Genomic DNA, 13,372 nt, shown 5'->3' with positions numbered 1-13,372 from the left:
AGAGAAAAGAGAAAAAAAGGAACGAAGAACTTTGGTCGTGTCAGACCATGAATCGATTGTCATAAAGGAAAGGGTAATAATAAATTATTATTTACTCTGAAACGATAAAATCGTCTCGTGGACTTGCTTCGACCAAAACTTTTTCTCAGTGGAAAATGAAGTTTTCTGAAGACACTACGCTATCGTCAAGAATATTCCTCGTTTCTTTGTATCAAATATATATCTTCTTTCTTCACTCGCTAAATAACGTAATTTTCGCTTGCAATTGCCTACGTCATTCGTTGAGCCGCGCTTTTTCTCAATCGAGGCACGGAAACGTGGATAACGACCGATATCGTTTCCACTTTCGCGCGTTATTAATTATATTCGTATCGAGTCGAGATAAACCATCGTGCGGTGTGTGTGCGTGTCGCGCGCGCGCGTGTATGTGTGTATGCGTGCGCTCGTGCCCCTGAACCTATGGTGCTTCAATAGATTGTGCCTCGTCGACCTTGAGTCTTTTCCCTTTTCATTCGTTACGAGCGTGAAACGATCGCGGATTCTTGTTGGATCATCGTTCCCTCGGTTACCAAGAATTTTCTGGGGCCGAAAAATCTGCCGACATTGAACGTTTCCTCTCGTAGAGGATCGTCGGGTTATTACTTCTACGTTCCTCGATCTTTTCGTTCATCAGATCTTCTTAACGAAGATCGCACTCCTCGTGTGTACGATATTGTTAGGTCTTTTCAAAGAAAAGATTGAATATATGGTTTTAATATCTTCGTAAGGGATCATCGTGGTCCAGGACGATCGAAATTTAACGAACTTCTCTCGGGTGTTTTTCCAAGAGAAAATCCTTCGGTAGATGAGAATTACTCGGGAAAAATTTCCGAGATAACTTCGCGAGATCTCCGAGACCTTGGGGTAAAATTGAGAAATTTCTTCACCTATATATTCATTGGAGAGGGGAAAAATATTTATTGAATGAAGCTTATCACGAGAATACCGTATCATAAGATTTGTTATCTGAATAATCGACGGATGTCTACCTTTAGGCATCTACAAAGGAACTCGAAATGAAACTAACGCTTGCTTCGTAATCGAACATCAAATATATATAATGACGTTCAAACGAAAGTAATACCAAAAAGTGGTAAAAAGAAACAATAAAGTATGATATTCCTAATTTGTCGCGTGTATGTGATTTTTGGACTGATCGATGGATAAATCCAAACAAGACGAAAGAGAGATATACAGTGAAAAGCACGACGAGAAAGAAAACGTAACCGAGTGAAAAACACGCTCTATAAGAGTGGCTAAAAACCGAAGATAAACGCTCACGTCGTTTTGTGACATTATTCGTTTTTTCAAATAGGCGCATTTACGTAAGCATTTTACTTACTCGAACGTTAATCGCAAATCGAGCCAACCGAGTCTGCGATCCTAAGAAAATACGAAAGATAAAGGGAGACAAAGAAAAAGAAATCGACGTGCCCTTCTCTATATATATATATATATATAAACATATTTATGGTCTCTCGCAGACTCTCATTAATACAAATATTAATTAAGATTATATATATATTATATTATATATATATATATATTCTCGATTTAACTGTGCATGAGCGATCGTTTTCATCCGGGGGGTCGCAGACGACGGTTCGCCACACGATCCACGGGGCCCTCGATTTCTCGATCGAACGACAAACTCACCTCGTGCGTGATCGGCGTGAAAAGCTTCGCCGCCCCTGAGAATCTTCTGTGTATTATTTCTAACAGAATGTAATAAAGTATGGTTGAAAAAGAGGAATAACACCAGCTTAATCGACCTTCTTCATTTCCATCTCTATCCTCTCTGCTTCACCGTGACCGAAAAAATTTTAAAACAAATTTATCTTAATACGTAGTTAATACTTGACGTCAAAATCTTTAGCGCTTCTGAGAATCTTTTGCGTATTACTTCTAATACAATATGTATAATAAATAGATGTCAGCTTTTTGTATACTTACAGAAAATTTCATAGCGCAAAGTTAGTAATTCAGAAAAATAAAAATGTATTCCAAATTCATGAAAAAGGAAAGTGTATATATAGGAAACTCTGTACGTGTCACTTCTTAGTTTTAAAGAAAACTCAATGTTCCATTTATTTAAATAGATAGTACAGACAAAAGCCTAGAAACAATTATTATTATTGGCTGACACTTATATTTCTCTTTACACTACAGAGGCGACGTTGGACTTGCCACTGATACCATCTTCTAAAATTATTGATAACTATTTAGAGAGGCTAATTGCGCCTAAATGCTATACTATGGTATGGTATGTTAGAACATTCTTCGGTAAGAAAAAGAAAATTCTTCAGTTTTACCATTCACGGTGTCTTCTGTAAGTACTCTTCGATTATTGCTGACCGCAGTATCGAGTGAAAGAAATCTCGGGCCAAAAATTCCATAAGAGTATAAATCTACATAAACACTCGTAATCTAGCGACGAAATACCGTTTAAAGAGAAGAATTTAATTGACTCGTCTGTTGTTTTTTGCATTCCCTTTGTTTCATTGCAATCGACAAAGTTTGAAGTTCACTTGTCTCAATTTCGACTATCAAATTTTTTTGCCACTATGTTGCAAAGCAAGAAAAAATGTTGTCTTGCATAAATGCCGATAGACACGGGTTACGATTACTTTTGCTCGTGTAAGATATGTATTTGTTAAAGATATTCGTAACTGAAAAACTATTTGGCAAGCGTTGCATAAGTGTTTTTATCGACATGGAACATTTTTTACCCGTTGTCCTTGAAATTTTGTCCTTACAACAGACTTCAAAGTTTCAAGTTGTGTAAGTTAGATAACCATGGGATTGACTGATAAGTACGTAATTATTATATACTATCGGTCGTATCAAATAATGAATCACAGATACTTCTCATTCGGTTCCGATTATTTCACAATGTGACGCCTCATTCATTAGCACAAGAAAATTTCGTTTGATCGCGTGATGATGAAAATCTAATCTAAAATCTCTTGTACGTACATACATATGATACATACACATATGATTACGGTATAAGGGATGGAATAAAATTTGACAATGAATGATCGATTTTAATATCGACCGATTTATCGTTAATCTCTCGTATTAAATCAATTTTCGAGATCTATAAAGAAACTACGCTATATTGGTTTGTCAATCGTAATTTCTTTTAACATATTAACGAAACGCTAAGAAGCAAACCTCTATGACATACACTATTAGTCAGAAATTTTAAGATATTTACCTTGTACGTGCATTTGTATCACGTATTTGTAGCATATGTATTTGGTATCAATATTTATGATCGATAGCGCGTATGTATGTTTCGTCATATAACTAAAATAAAATTTTCTTCGATAACTATTTGCAAGAATGGTAACAATAATAAATAATTAACGCCCGATGATCATAAAAGTGAATTGGAATAGAGATAGAATAGAGTTTAAATTGAAGCGAGGGACGCATTATATATAACGGGTATCGTTATGTTCATTAATTATATCAATAATTGTTAATTACATGCCAGTGTTGATTTCAAAATACAGCGAGCGATTCATCTTCCGCCTTTCAGGACAACACACGCGTCTTTCACTAACTCTGCAAAGATAAACGGTTTCTGGATAAAGCAAATAATTTTATCTGTAATACTAGTGGACACGCTACCTCTCCCGAGGTTATCTTGGCAATAGGAGTTATCGTGGAGACTATGGAAGTCATTTAATCATATGTTTTCCTTGCTGGGAAATCGACCAAATCACTGAGTGATCCGCTGCAAAATAGAAATTGATCTATCGTGCATAAATTGCGCGGCGCTCTTCCGACTCGGGCAGTTTCTTCGTATCTCTGGGTTCGCGCGAGTGTCACGTTAATAGTTTGTTAGAAATCAGTACTTTCAACGTACGAAACGGTAATTTGTCTGAAGTCTTGTAAATTATATGTACAGAGTGCGGATTTTTCTGCAAATTTATATTTTATGGACGCCATATAGATAAATAGAAGTAAAATAGAGAATCGTTTTACTTAAAATTGAAAATTAATGAAATTAAAATGAATGAATTGATTGAAGATTAATTAATTAAAAATTATAACGGGTATTTAACTAAGTATCATATATTTTTCGCACTTTAAAATTTCCTGTATATGCATGAAAATTCGTACTCTATATGTGTGTACGGTGAATTACAGTAGCTCACGAAAATATTCGAACATTTATAGAAATTTCCTGTGAATTTTACATGCGAAATTACATTACATAATTACAAAATATTACATGCGAAATGAATATATTATACGTGTTTCGAAACATTTTGAAATTGTTTGAATACTGTAATGAGATTCAACCATCATAACTACATTATTAAAATTTAAAAGAAATCGAGAAATGTACATACAGAAGCCACGAAGTATTTGGTGCAAATATGAATTTCGCAGAGATCACCAAAGTACTTGAACGATCAATTATTCATTATATTAATAATTCATTAATAATCGCCATCATCGCGATAATAAAATTATTAATAATTCAGTGAGACCACCTTTACCTTATAACGATTTATAATATGTACTAATTTTTTACTGAATACATGTTTGCAACGAATAACCTGTAACTTCTATATATATTTTTAGATTAGTTTCATAATTTTTCAAGGTACAGTATTAATGAAATTCCAAAATGTCTTATTAATGTCTAATTAAATGTCTTATTTAATTTACAACACACATATGTACAATATATACACAAAAGTGGCAAGAGTTTAAATATTTCCGGGAATCATTGTATATTGTAAATTATATTGAACATACCGGACTTGTTAAATGCAAAATTAATTTCGCATCCGGTTTCAGAAGACACCATGGCTCAAAAAATGATCTGTATTGAGGATTTCGAGAAATATGCTAGCACGCATTTAACACCTTCTGTCAGAGATTATTACAACTCTGGGGCGGGCGAGCAGTTCAGTTTACAGCTAAATAAGGATGCTTTCAAAAGGTATTTAAAAAATAATAGTTTATCGTTAAAAGTAAATTTAAATGCGGAACAGTTAATTTATATTACTATTAAGACTGTATAAAAAGGAATGATTATAAAATCGAAACTCTACTCTTTCAGTCTTGATATTGTTCGTATAATTTGAACACTTTCTGTAAAAATTTAAAGATCCTCTATTTTATGAAACATCTAGTAGAACTAATTGAACAATGAAATTAAACAATGAAGTAAACAATGAAAATTTTTAAATTCATTATAAAATTAATCTAAACTACCAATTGCTCAACCAAAAGAATACGAGCTCTTAGATTTAATCTATTCTCTAATCTTTTTAATTAAAAAAAATTGTAACATTTTACAGATACAGGATAAGACCAAGATTTCTAAGAAATGTTGCCAAGAGGGACTTAAGCACCAGGATTCTAGGTGAAGAAATCTCGATGCCATTGGGAGTCGCACCAGCAGCTATGCAACGTATGGCGCATCCTGAGGGTGAATGTGCAAATGCAAGAGGTAAATTTTAATATTAATTATGATAATGTCTCACTGTGAGTTTCCCTATTTTTCTTGTTTTTTTAATAATCTTGGTATCTTATATGGATACGTATATTTAATCTGTAAATACCAAACACATTCATTACATAACATATATAGATTTAGTAAAAATGTTTATTAACTTATGCAAATATTTTACAAAAATAGTTGCAATCACAAACACGTGTTGGGTTCGGTTAGTCAGCGACGATCACATTTGAACTTTTCATGTTTGTAAAATGTTACAACGTAGAGCACGGTAAAATTGAATAAACAAGTACATGATTTCCTATAAAATAGATAATTATTTTGTTTGTTTTAATTTATTCGAGTCTGTACAGAAATTAAATTGTTGTCTTTTCATTATTTAGGTACAAATATATATGTATAGAAAATCGCATTAGATTGTATAAAAAGTTAAATGTTCGGTAATTCATTATATATGCAATAAGATGATATGTTGCAGGCATTGTCATTTGTTTAAAAAAGTCACTTATTATTGCTTAGCCGTGTTTCGATTGTAGAATTTTTTATTTCATAATTGTACAAGAAACAGTTCATTCGTCTGCCGGTTCGGTCATACATTATAAGAGTATATTCTATTTCAGTCGAAAGAACTTAATTAACTCTTTGAAAAATTTGGCAATAAAGAAATTTTTTCTGTCGATCAGTCCGTTTGTAACCCTTAAATATATACTGTATTAATAAAAAATAATCCATAATAGATAAAAATTGAGCTTTGAAGCGAAGTTACTTTATAAAGTAATCATTATAATTATGAGATATACTCGTATATATTCTATGCAGCTATATGTTTAAGGCACAACAGAGGGTTCGTACAATATTTACAGTGATAGAAATGCGTCAAGAAATGCGTTACCATGGAAATACTGTAAGGACTGCTTTAAAAAAAAGAGTAATATTATCATCGTATTGTATTATATAAATAAAATTCGCAAATCTTAAAATTCGTATTTTGATAGATACAAACCGAACTCAAATATTACGATTTTAGATGACTAGTCAATAAAAATGGAACATAAGTTTATGTACACATACATATAATTAAACATCAGACGCTTAGAGACTAAAAAAGTTACGGCAATAAAAGGCAAAGGAATTAATGTCGTTTGGGTCCCACGTTATCCCAGTTATTAATAGCTTTCATATTTACTTTCTCGATTCTCCACTTTTGCGTAGCAGAAGACGAATCACATTTCGCTGCAAAGACTTTTTTGCTTGCTGGATCCGTGTCTAAGCACCTCGACGTATAACCGTGCATCAGCCATTGTTTTTCAACGTTGTAACGCCATAATTGATTTCCTTGGCCTCCGTGGCAAGGATACAAAGTGACTGGAGCCTTTGCACCTCCTCTAGAGACATCCAAACATTCTGTACGATCCTTTGGCCTAATGTCTTTATGCCAAGTCAATTTGAATTCTTGTTCTCCTATAATTTTGGGATTATCCTTTATGCAGGTATCAACTACAACAAGTTCATCCTTTTTTCGCTTTTTTGAGTCTAGGCATAGTTCTGGCACACCCATATTACGAATTTCTCCAGATGCAAAGTCATCAGGCTCGATAGGAGGGTACACATCAACAAGATCGAAAGCTATGTTTTCCATAAACCATTTGAATGGTTTACAATGTAATCTAGCTCTCAAATCTCTTTGCTCTTTTAAGTTTCCAGGATTCAACGACCTCAAATGCGGACGTCTTGTATAGATATATTCTGCATATTCATCCATCCATACTTCTGCTACTCTCTTATAATTCTTTCCCAAAAAGTCTCCCTTTCCTGGATTAGGGAAAGGTGGGAACTTTCTATAAATATGACCTACTCTTGAACAAGGGGCATCGTACATTTGACCTCCACATTGCCATATCTTAAATGATAGCTCATACTGTTCACCTCCCCATATATCTAATTCTGGATCATATCCACCTAGTTCCCAAAAGAATTTTGCACTAATGGCAAACAGGCCACCTGCCATTACTGGACTTTTAAATGGCTCTGTTGGATTTTGAAGATCTTCAGGTAGCAATGGCAACCGTTTGTAATACAATTCCCAGTCAAAAGCTCCTCTTGCACCCTCATCTTGAGCTCTGTATTCAAAAGTCTCATAAGCTATCACATCAATAAAAGGACACACACAAGTTTTGTAATCCTGTGCAATGGGTTCTAGCAATGGTGGTAACCAATTGATATTTGCTTCACTATGAGAATCCAAAAATACAAGTACTTTTGCTTTTGCAATCTTTGCTCCAGCTAAACGACCTTTAATTAAACCAGAACGCTCCTCTAGTCTTACAAGTTTCACTTTTGTGAAGCGTTCGGTTATATAATCCTCTAAAGGCTTTTTCAATTCTGCCTTGGTACTAGCATCATCTACCAATATTATTTCCTTGAGGAGAAACGCTGGTGAACGATTAATCACACTCCAACAAGTTCGCATTAGAGTGCTAAAATGTTCATTATGGAAGGAAACTATCACAGAAACTGAATCAAGATTTTTTAAATATTTCTTCTTCTTACAGTCTGGATGCCTAATGTCAGGTACTGAGCGATTCATTGAGATTTCATCGCTGAGCGCAGCATTAAAACCATTTACCTGATACAACTTTTCCTTCAATGCATCGAGAGATGGTGATAGAAATGCTGGCTTTCCATGTTCACCTATACCAGTTCTCTTCTTGTCTTCTTCAATTGTCTTATAATCATGCCAGTCTATCTTTTCATCCAAATCCTGTTAAAAATTTTATTCAAACATTATATTGTGGAACTAAATTCCATCTTTAGACTAGAACTACCAGACTAATCGAAATAGCCTTCTTCATAGAAATTTTATGAATTTACAACTGTATATTTCCTGTGATATTTGTTTGTTTCCTTGCATTATATATCTTTCAAATTGATTTCTTTGATATACAAACCTTATACTTTAATTATTGGTAGTTCTAACATTAATATAAAATAATATAATTTGCATCGGGGTTGACGAAAGTGATGTACGCTACTGCATGGAATGTAGAAGGCTAAGCTATTGCTAAACCTGTTTTACTTGCATCAGCCTTGCCAATAATGAGTAGGTCTTTAACCCATACCTGATAAAAATGGTTGAGATTCTGCCTAGAATCGACGAAATTTTTCTGACTGTCACCTTCGATGCCCACCAATGCGGTAACTGGTGTCACGATTTCATGGTTAGGTGACGTACGTACATAGCGGAATATGACGACGGTTAGGAACACGGTGAGAACCGCCAGAAGGAAGAACTTTATCAGGCTCACAACATTCCTTCTCATCATCGTGATACACTCATGTCGCGTGATGACACTTGTGAAATCCCGCTGCCAGCCACTGGCTTCGTGAACTATCTACACGAAACTAACCTCATATGTATGCAACTGCTTACAGCTTATCAGTTGCTATCTTCGATGTGAGATGTTAGTGTTGGATAAATTTTTGTGATAAAACACATGGAGTAGACACGGTTGCCACGCGTCGACTGAGGATCGATCCTTCAGGATCGAAGCAGTTCTCGATGACCGAATGCATTCGATACATTTGAAAACATATATCCTGCAGTAGATCGCTCATTTATATCTCTAACATGTTGACTGTCACGCGAATTTTCGAAGTACACTGAAATATATAACATTTCATTTTATCTAATTATATCGTGTTTACGAACTTTTTCTCTGATAACTCATCCAAATTGAAAAAGAACATTTTAGTCTGTAAAATTTATCTTATCTTAATCATCTAAAAGATTTTTGTAATATAGATCACCGATGACCACCGTGAGGCCAACGTATTAACGTCAATTGTTTGATATTAAAATTGTAACACTCTCTAAGCATAATTTAATCTTAGTGAAAAGGGCAAAAATTTCAATAGGAAACACGTTAGATAGAACATATGTTTATTCTAATAAAATTGTAAGAAATTTAATTTAAATGTAATTTAAAAGTTTTTCGAATGTTAAGTGTGTAAGTGTGTGAGAAATTAAACCGAATTAAAATGTTTATTTCTAGCTGCCCAGGAAGCAGGTACGATCTACATACTCTCAACGATATCAACAAGTAGTATTGAGGAAGTCGCAGAAGCTGCGCCAAAGGCAATAAAGTGGTTCCAACTGTATATATACAACGACCGTAATGTTACTCTAAATTTAGTTTCGCGAGCAGAGCGCGCTGGTTTTAAAGCTCTCGTCCTTACTGTCGATGCACCACTGTTCGGTGATAGACGTGCTGATATTAGGAACAAATTTTCTCTTCCAACTCATCTGAGGTATTTATTATACCATACCATAATAAGATTTTAACATATATAAAATATAATTGTACAATAAAATATGAAAATATATTTTCAGATTAGGTAATTTTGAGGGAGAGTTATCCAGTAAAATAAACAATGCCAAGAGTGGCTCTGGTTTGAGCGAATACGTTATGAACTTGTTTGATGCTTCCTTGACCTGGGAAGACATCAAATGGCTGAAAAGGTTATTAGGAAGTTTCATGATTTGCAATTGTAAAAGTTAGGAGACGTACTAATTCAATTTATTCCCCGCAGTATTACAAAGCTGCCGATCGTTTTAAAGGGAGTTCTTACCCCACAAGATGCACTGTTAGCCATTGAAAGTGGAGTATCAGCAATCATCGTTTCAAATCACGGCGCCCGACAAGTTGACACTCTTCCAGCAACGGTTTGTTATTTATTTTTTTATAAAGTGTATCTTTTGACGTTGTATTATAATATTGTAGAATTATAAATAAAATCAAATGCTTAAAGATAACGATAGTTAATAATAATACTGAAATAATAAAAATAATGTATGATTTGTAGATTGAGGCATTGTCAGAAATAGCGGAAGTTGTAAACGGCAGAATAGAGATCTATATGGATGGAGGTGTGAGGCAGGGAATTGATGTTTTCAAGGCACTTGCTCTGGGTGCTAAAATGGTAACTATATATCAAATTGCAATATAAATCATGTAAATCCTACAATCGTTAAATTCTTATTTTTGCATGATTTGTAGGTTTTTGTTGCCCGACCTATGCTGTGGGGTTTGTCTTACGGCGGTGAGGAAGGTGCAAGGGCAGTTCTTGAAGTCTTCAGGAAAGAAATTGATGTTACATTTGCGTTGACAGGTACGATTAAAGCCACTTTCATGAAATTTCAATACTATTATGGACAATTTTATAAATATTTGGAAATCAATTTGCAGGCTGTGCTACTGTTCAAGACGTTAAGAAAGATATGGTTCAACACGAATCTTACTATAGCCATTTGTAGTAGAAAGACATGACGTAAAATTGATATACAATAGAATCCCAGTTATCGAAAGTCTGTTTAGTCGAACTCGAAAGAGGAATTAGTGGATTTCTATTATTCGACTGATTGCTATCCGATACGTCTTGTACCGAATCGTATAAATGGATTTTTACTGTAATTATAATAAGTTGTTTTAAAGATAATGTTGATTTCGGCGTACGTGACATTCAAGATTATCATAAGATTAGGCTTAAAGATAACGTGAGGAATAGTTTAGATTATACGATATGTTTCATAACGAGTATAACAGTAACTTCAAGAATATTTTAAAAGCATTAGGATATTATCACATTCATAATAATAAATATGTTTTAAGTTGATTGATTTTTCTTTTAAGTGAATGATGTACAATACAAGATAATAACAATGTACAATAAAAGACAAAAATATAAATGTACGTATATTAATGGAAAAATAACACTAGAATTTTTTCTTCACAATATCTGCGTTTTATTGAATATCTCTTGTATATTCATCTGTGTATACATATATGCGCGTGTGCGGCACACATATCACAATTCACGAAGCGTACGTACGCACAGACGCATTCAGAGGTGATCCGCAGCTCCTTTGCAAACGGAACAAGATTGACTATTTTGACGTCGATATTATATATATATAACGCACAAAACATGCAACAAAGTACTTGCATCGCTCTCTGTTCAATTCGCAAAATACTCTCTTTTTTTATTGCATCTCTTTCTTTTTCTTAATCCATACCACATCGCATACCGGGAGAGGCAAATTCTCTTGGCAAAAAAATAAATCCCCCTTTATCTTTCCCGTATTTTCTATCTCGGTTTAGTAACTCTGGTGCCATCATTACATTCGTAATTCTTTTGTTTTTTATAATTTTTTTTTTTGTTTACTCACAGCTTTACAACGTTACAATTAATCGTTACTCGTATGTATATATTTATAATTTATGTATATATTTATAATATATATGTATATGTATATTTATGTATATATGTATAGTGGCCTCGTTCGCTACAGGTTTTTCTGTTTGTTGAGTATGCACGCTGCGACGCTAAACTTTTACTTTATGTATTAGTATGTATACGCAATGTACACGTGTTTGATAGTATATATACACACATGCACGCCTCCTGTCTGTGTACTGTATATATATACGTTATATACATGCATACACACGAACATTCGCCTTTCTTCACCGTTTTCGTTTCTACAAGCGGTTTCTTGAACAGAGGAGACACGTTTGCGATTACATACATATTTTGGGATATAGATCAACGATTTTATAAAAATATAACAACGTTCGACAATTATCGTTATCTTTATGATAATCACTATCTTTTAGATAAGAACGGAATTTTTAAAAATGACCACTGTTCCTCAAACAGAGTTCATTCGACAGAAAATAAAATTCGCTAATCTGTCTCGTGGTATATTTCAATTAACGATTCATATGCGATAAGATCTATTCTTTTATAAATCGACATCTCGCAAACATGCATCCTCCGTTTTCTTTTTTTCCTTTATCTGCTTCGATCAATCTTACATTATTTGACGATATCAATCCCGCATACACGGTATACAATTGGCTAATATACGATTACTATAGACACACAGTGTGTTTGTTTGTAAATTTTCAGCGGTATATTTTACTGCTCGTGAGAACCTCGTGAAGAATGATCGTTCGAATTCTTGTCGAATGGCGTCTCTCAAGGAATCCAGACGCGGCGGAGAAACTTACTTTCATGATAAAGTGGCGATTTAGGCGACAGTACATTAGTAAGTTAGTGTAAAATTCATTGGTCCAGAGAGTTATGTGTGTTTCGAGAGGGCCTTCGTCTCCCCTATCGCTCCGATCCTTTTTTTCTCTTTTCTCTTTCTCCTTTTTCTTTTTTCTTTTTTTTTTTGATTTCGCGATTTCCTGACTCTCGAGTAAGGACTCGTTTTCCTTCGAGTAAGGGCTCGAAACTGGAAACATGAAACATCTTTTAAACCAGGAGAGGATATATTTTATTTCCTTTCGATATTCTTAAGCTTCTCGAAAGCTTTTCAACTGTCAGTGACAGACTGGATGATTCTTATTCTTCTCTTTTTTTTCGCTCTTCTCTCTTAATAACCGAACTTGATGGAACGATGTGGTTGCTCTAACGTGACTGATATATTTTCTCTTCTCGGCCTCTCGATGCAAAAATTCGGTGATCAGAGAATAACGTCGTTGCTCGATATCTTGAACGAAAATGTATCAAGTACAAAGGAACAACTTCCCTTTTTATTTCCGTTGTCTCTTTCTATCTCGATCGGTCGGATCACGGTTATTTGGATCGACGAAAACGATCCGATAACCGAACCGTCGACCGATCGATCGGAAAGACAATTTCCCTCTGGAGAAATCGCGGGGATGAATGGCTTTTCGATTCGGTGACGAAGCGCGACAGTGTAAAAATGTTTTTAGAATATCTTTTGCGCAGTTTACACGGAGGAAATTCGAGTCTTATACGTATATCGTGTTTGCGAGT

General features: G+C 34.4%; 2 protein-coding genes and 1 long non-coding RNA gene across 3 annotated transcripts; 1 reads left to right on the top strand and 2 right to left on the bottom strand.

Moving 5' to 3' along the window:
• Positions 1–1,198: 1,198 nt before the first annotated feature.
• On the bottom strand, positions 1,199–3,671 carry LOC125385107. Its single transcript, XR_007224076.1, has 2 exons — positions 3,535–3,671; positions 1,199–3,351 (listed from the first exon to the last, which is right to left on the bottom strand). It is a non-coding gene; the product is annotated as an uncharacterized LOC125385107 (long non-coding RNA).
• Positions 3,672–3,737: 66 nt separating this feature from the next.
• LOC100646060 (2-Hydroxyacid oxidase 1) lies at positions 3,738–11,627 on the top strand. Its single transcript, XM_003395391.4, has 9 exons — positions 3,738–3,922; positions 4,861–5,005; positions 5,367–5,518; positions 9,580–9,835; positions 9,918–10,046; positions 10,118–10,250; positions 10,391–10,507; positions 10,585–10,696; positions 10,774–11,627. The coding sequence occupies exons 2-9, from the start codon at positions 4,869–4,871 to the stop codon at positions 10,839–10,841; spliced, it is 1,104 nt and encodes a 367-aa protein (XP_003395439.1). The 5' UTR covers positions 3,738–3,922; positions 4,861–4,868; the 3' UTR covers positions 10,842–11,627.
• Positions 5,657–9,369, bottom strand: LOC100646177 (N-acetylgalactosaminyltransferase 6). The gene is made up of 2 exons (XM_003395392.4): positions 8,647–9,369; positions 5,657–8,288 (listed from the first exon to the last, which is right to left on the bottom strand). The coding sequence occupies exons 1-2, from the start codon at positions 8,848–8,850 to the stop codon at positions 6,660–6,662; spliced, it is 1,833 nt and encodes a 610-aa protein (XP_003395440.1). The 5' UTR covers positions 8,851–9,369; the 3' UTR covers positions 5,657–6,659.
• Positions 11,628–13,372: the final 1,745 nt, after the last annotated feature.

This window comes from Bombus terrestris, chromosome 5 (genome assembly GCF_910591885.1).
Source record: "Bombus terrestris chromosome 5, iyBomTerr1.2, whole genome shotgun sequence".
NCBI lineage: Eukaryota > Metazoa > Arthropoda > Insecta > Hymenoptera > Apidae > Bombus > Bombus terrestris.
Note: the sequence above shows the minus strand (reverse complement) of the source record. Positions and strands in the feature narration are given on the sequence as shown.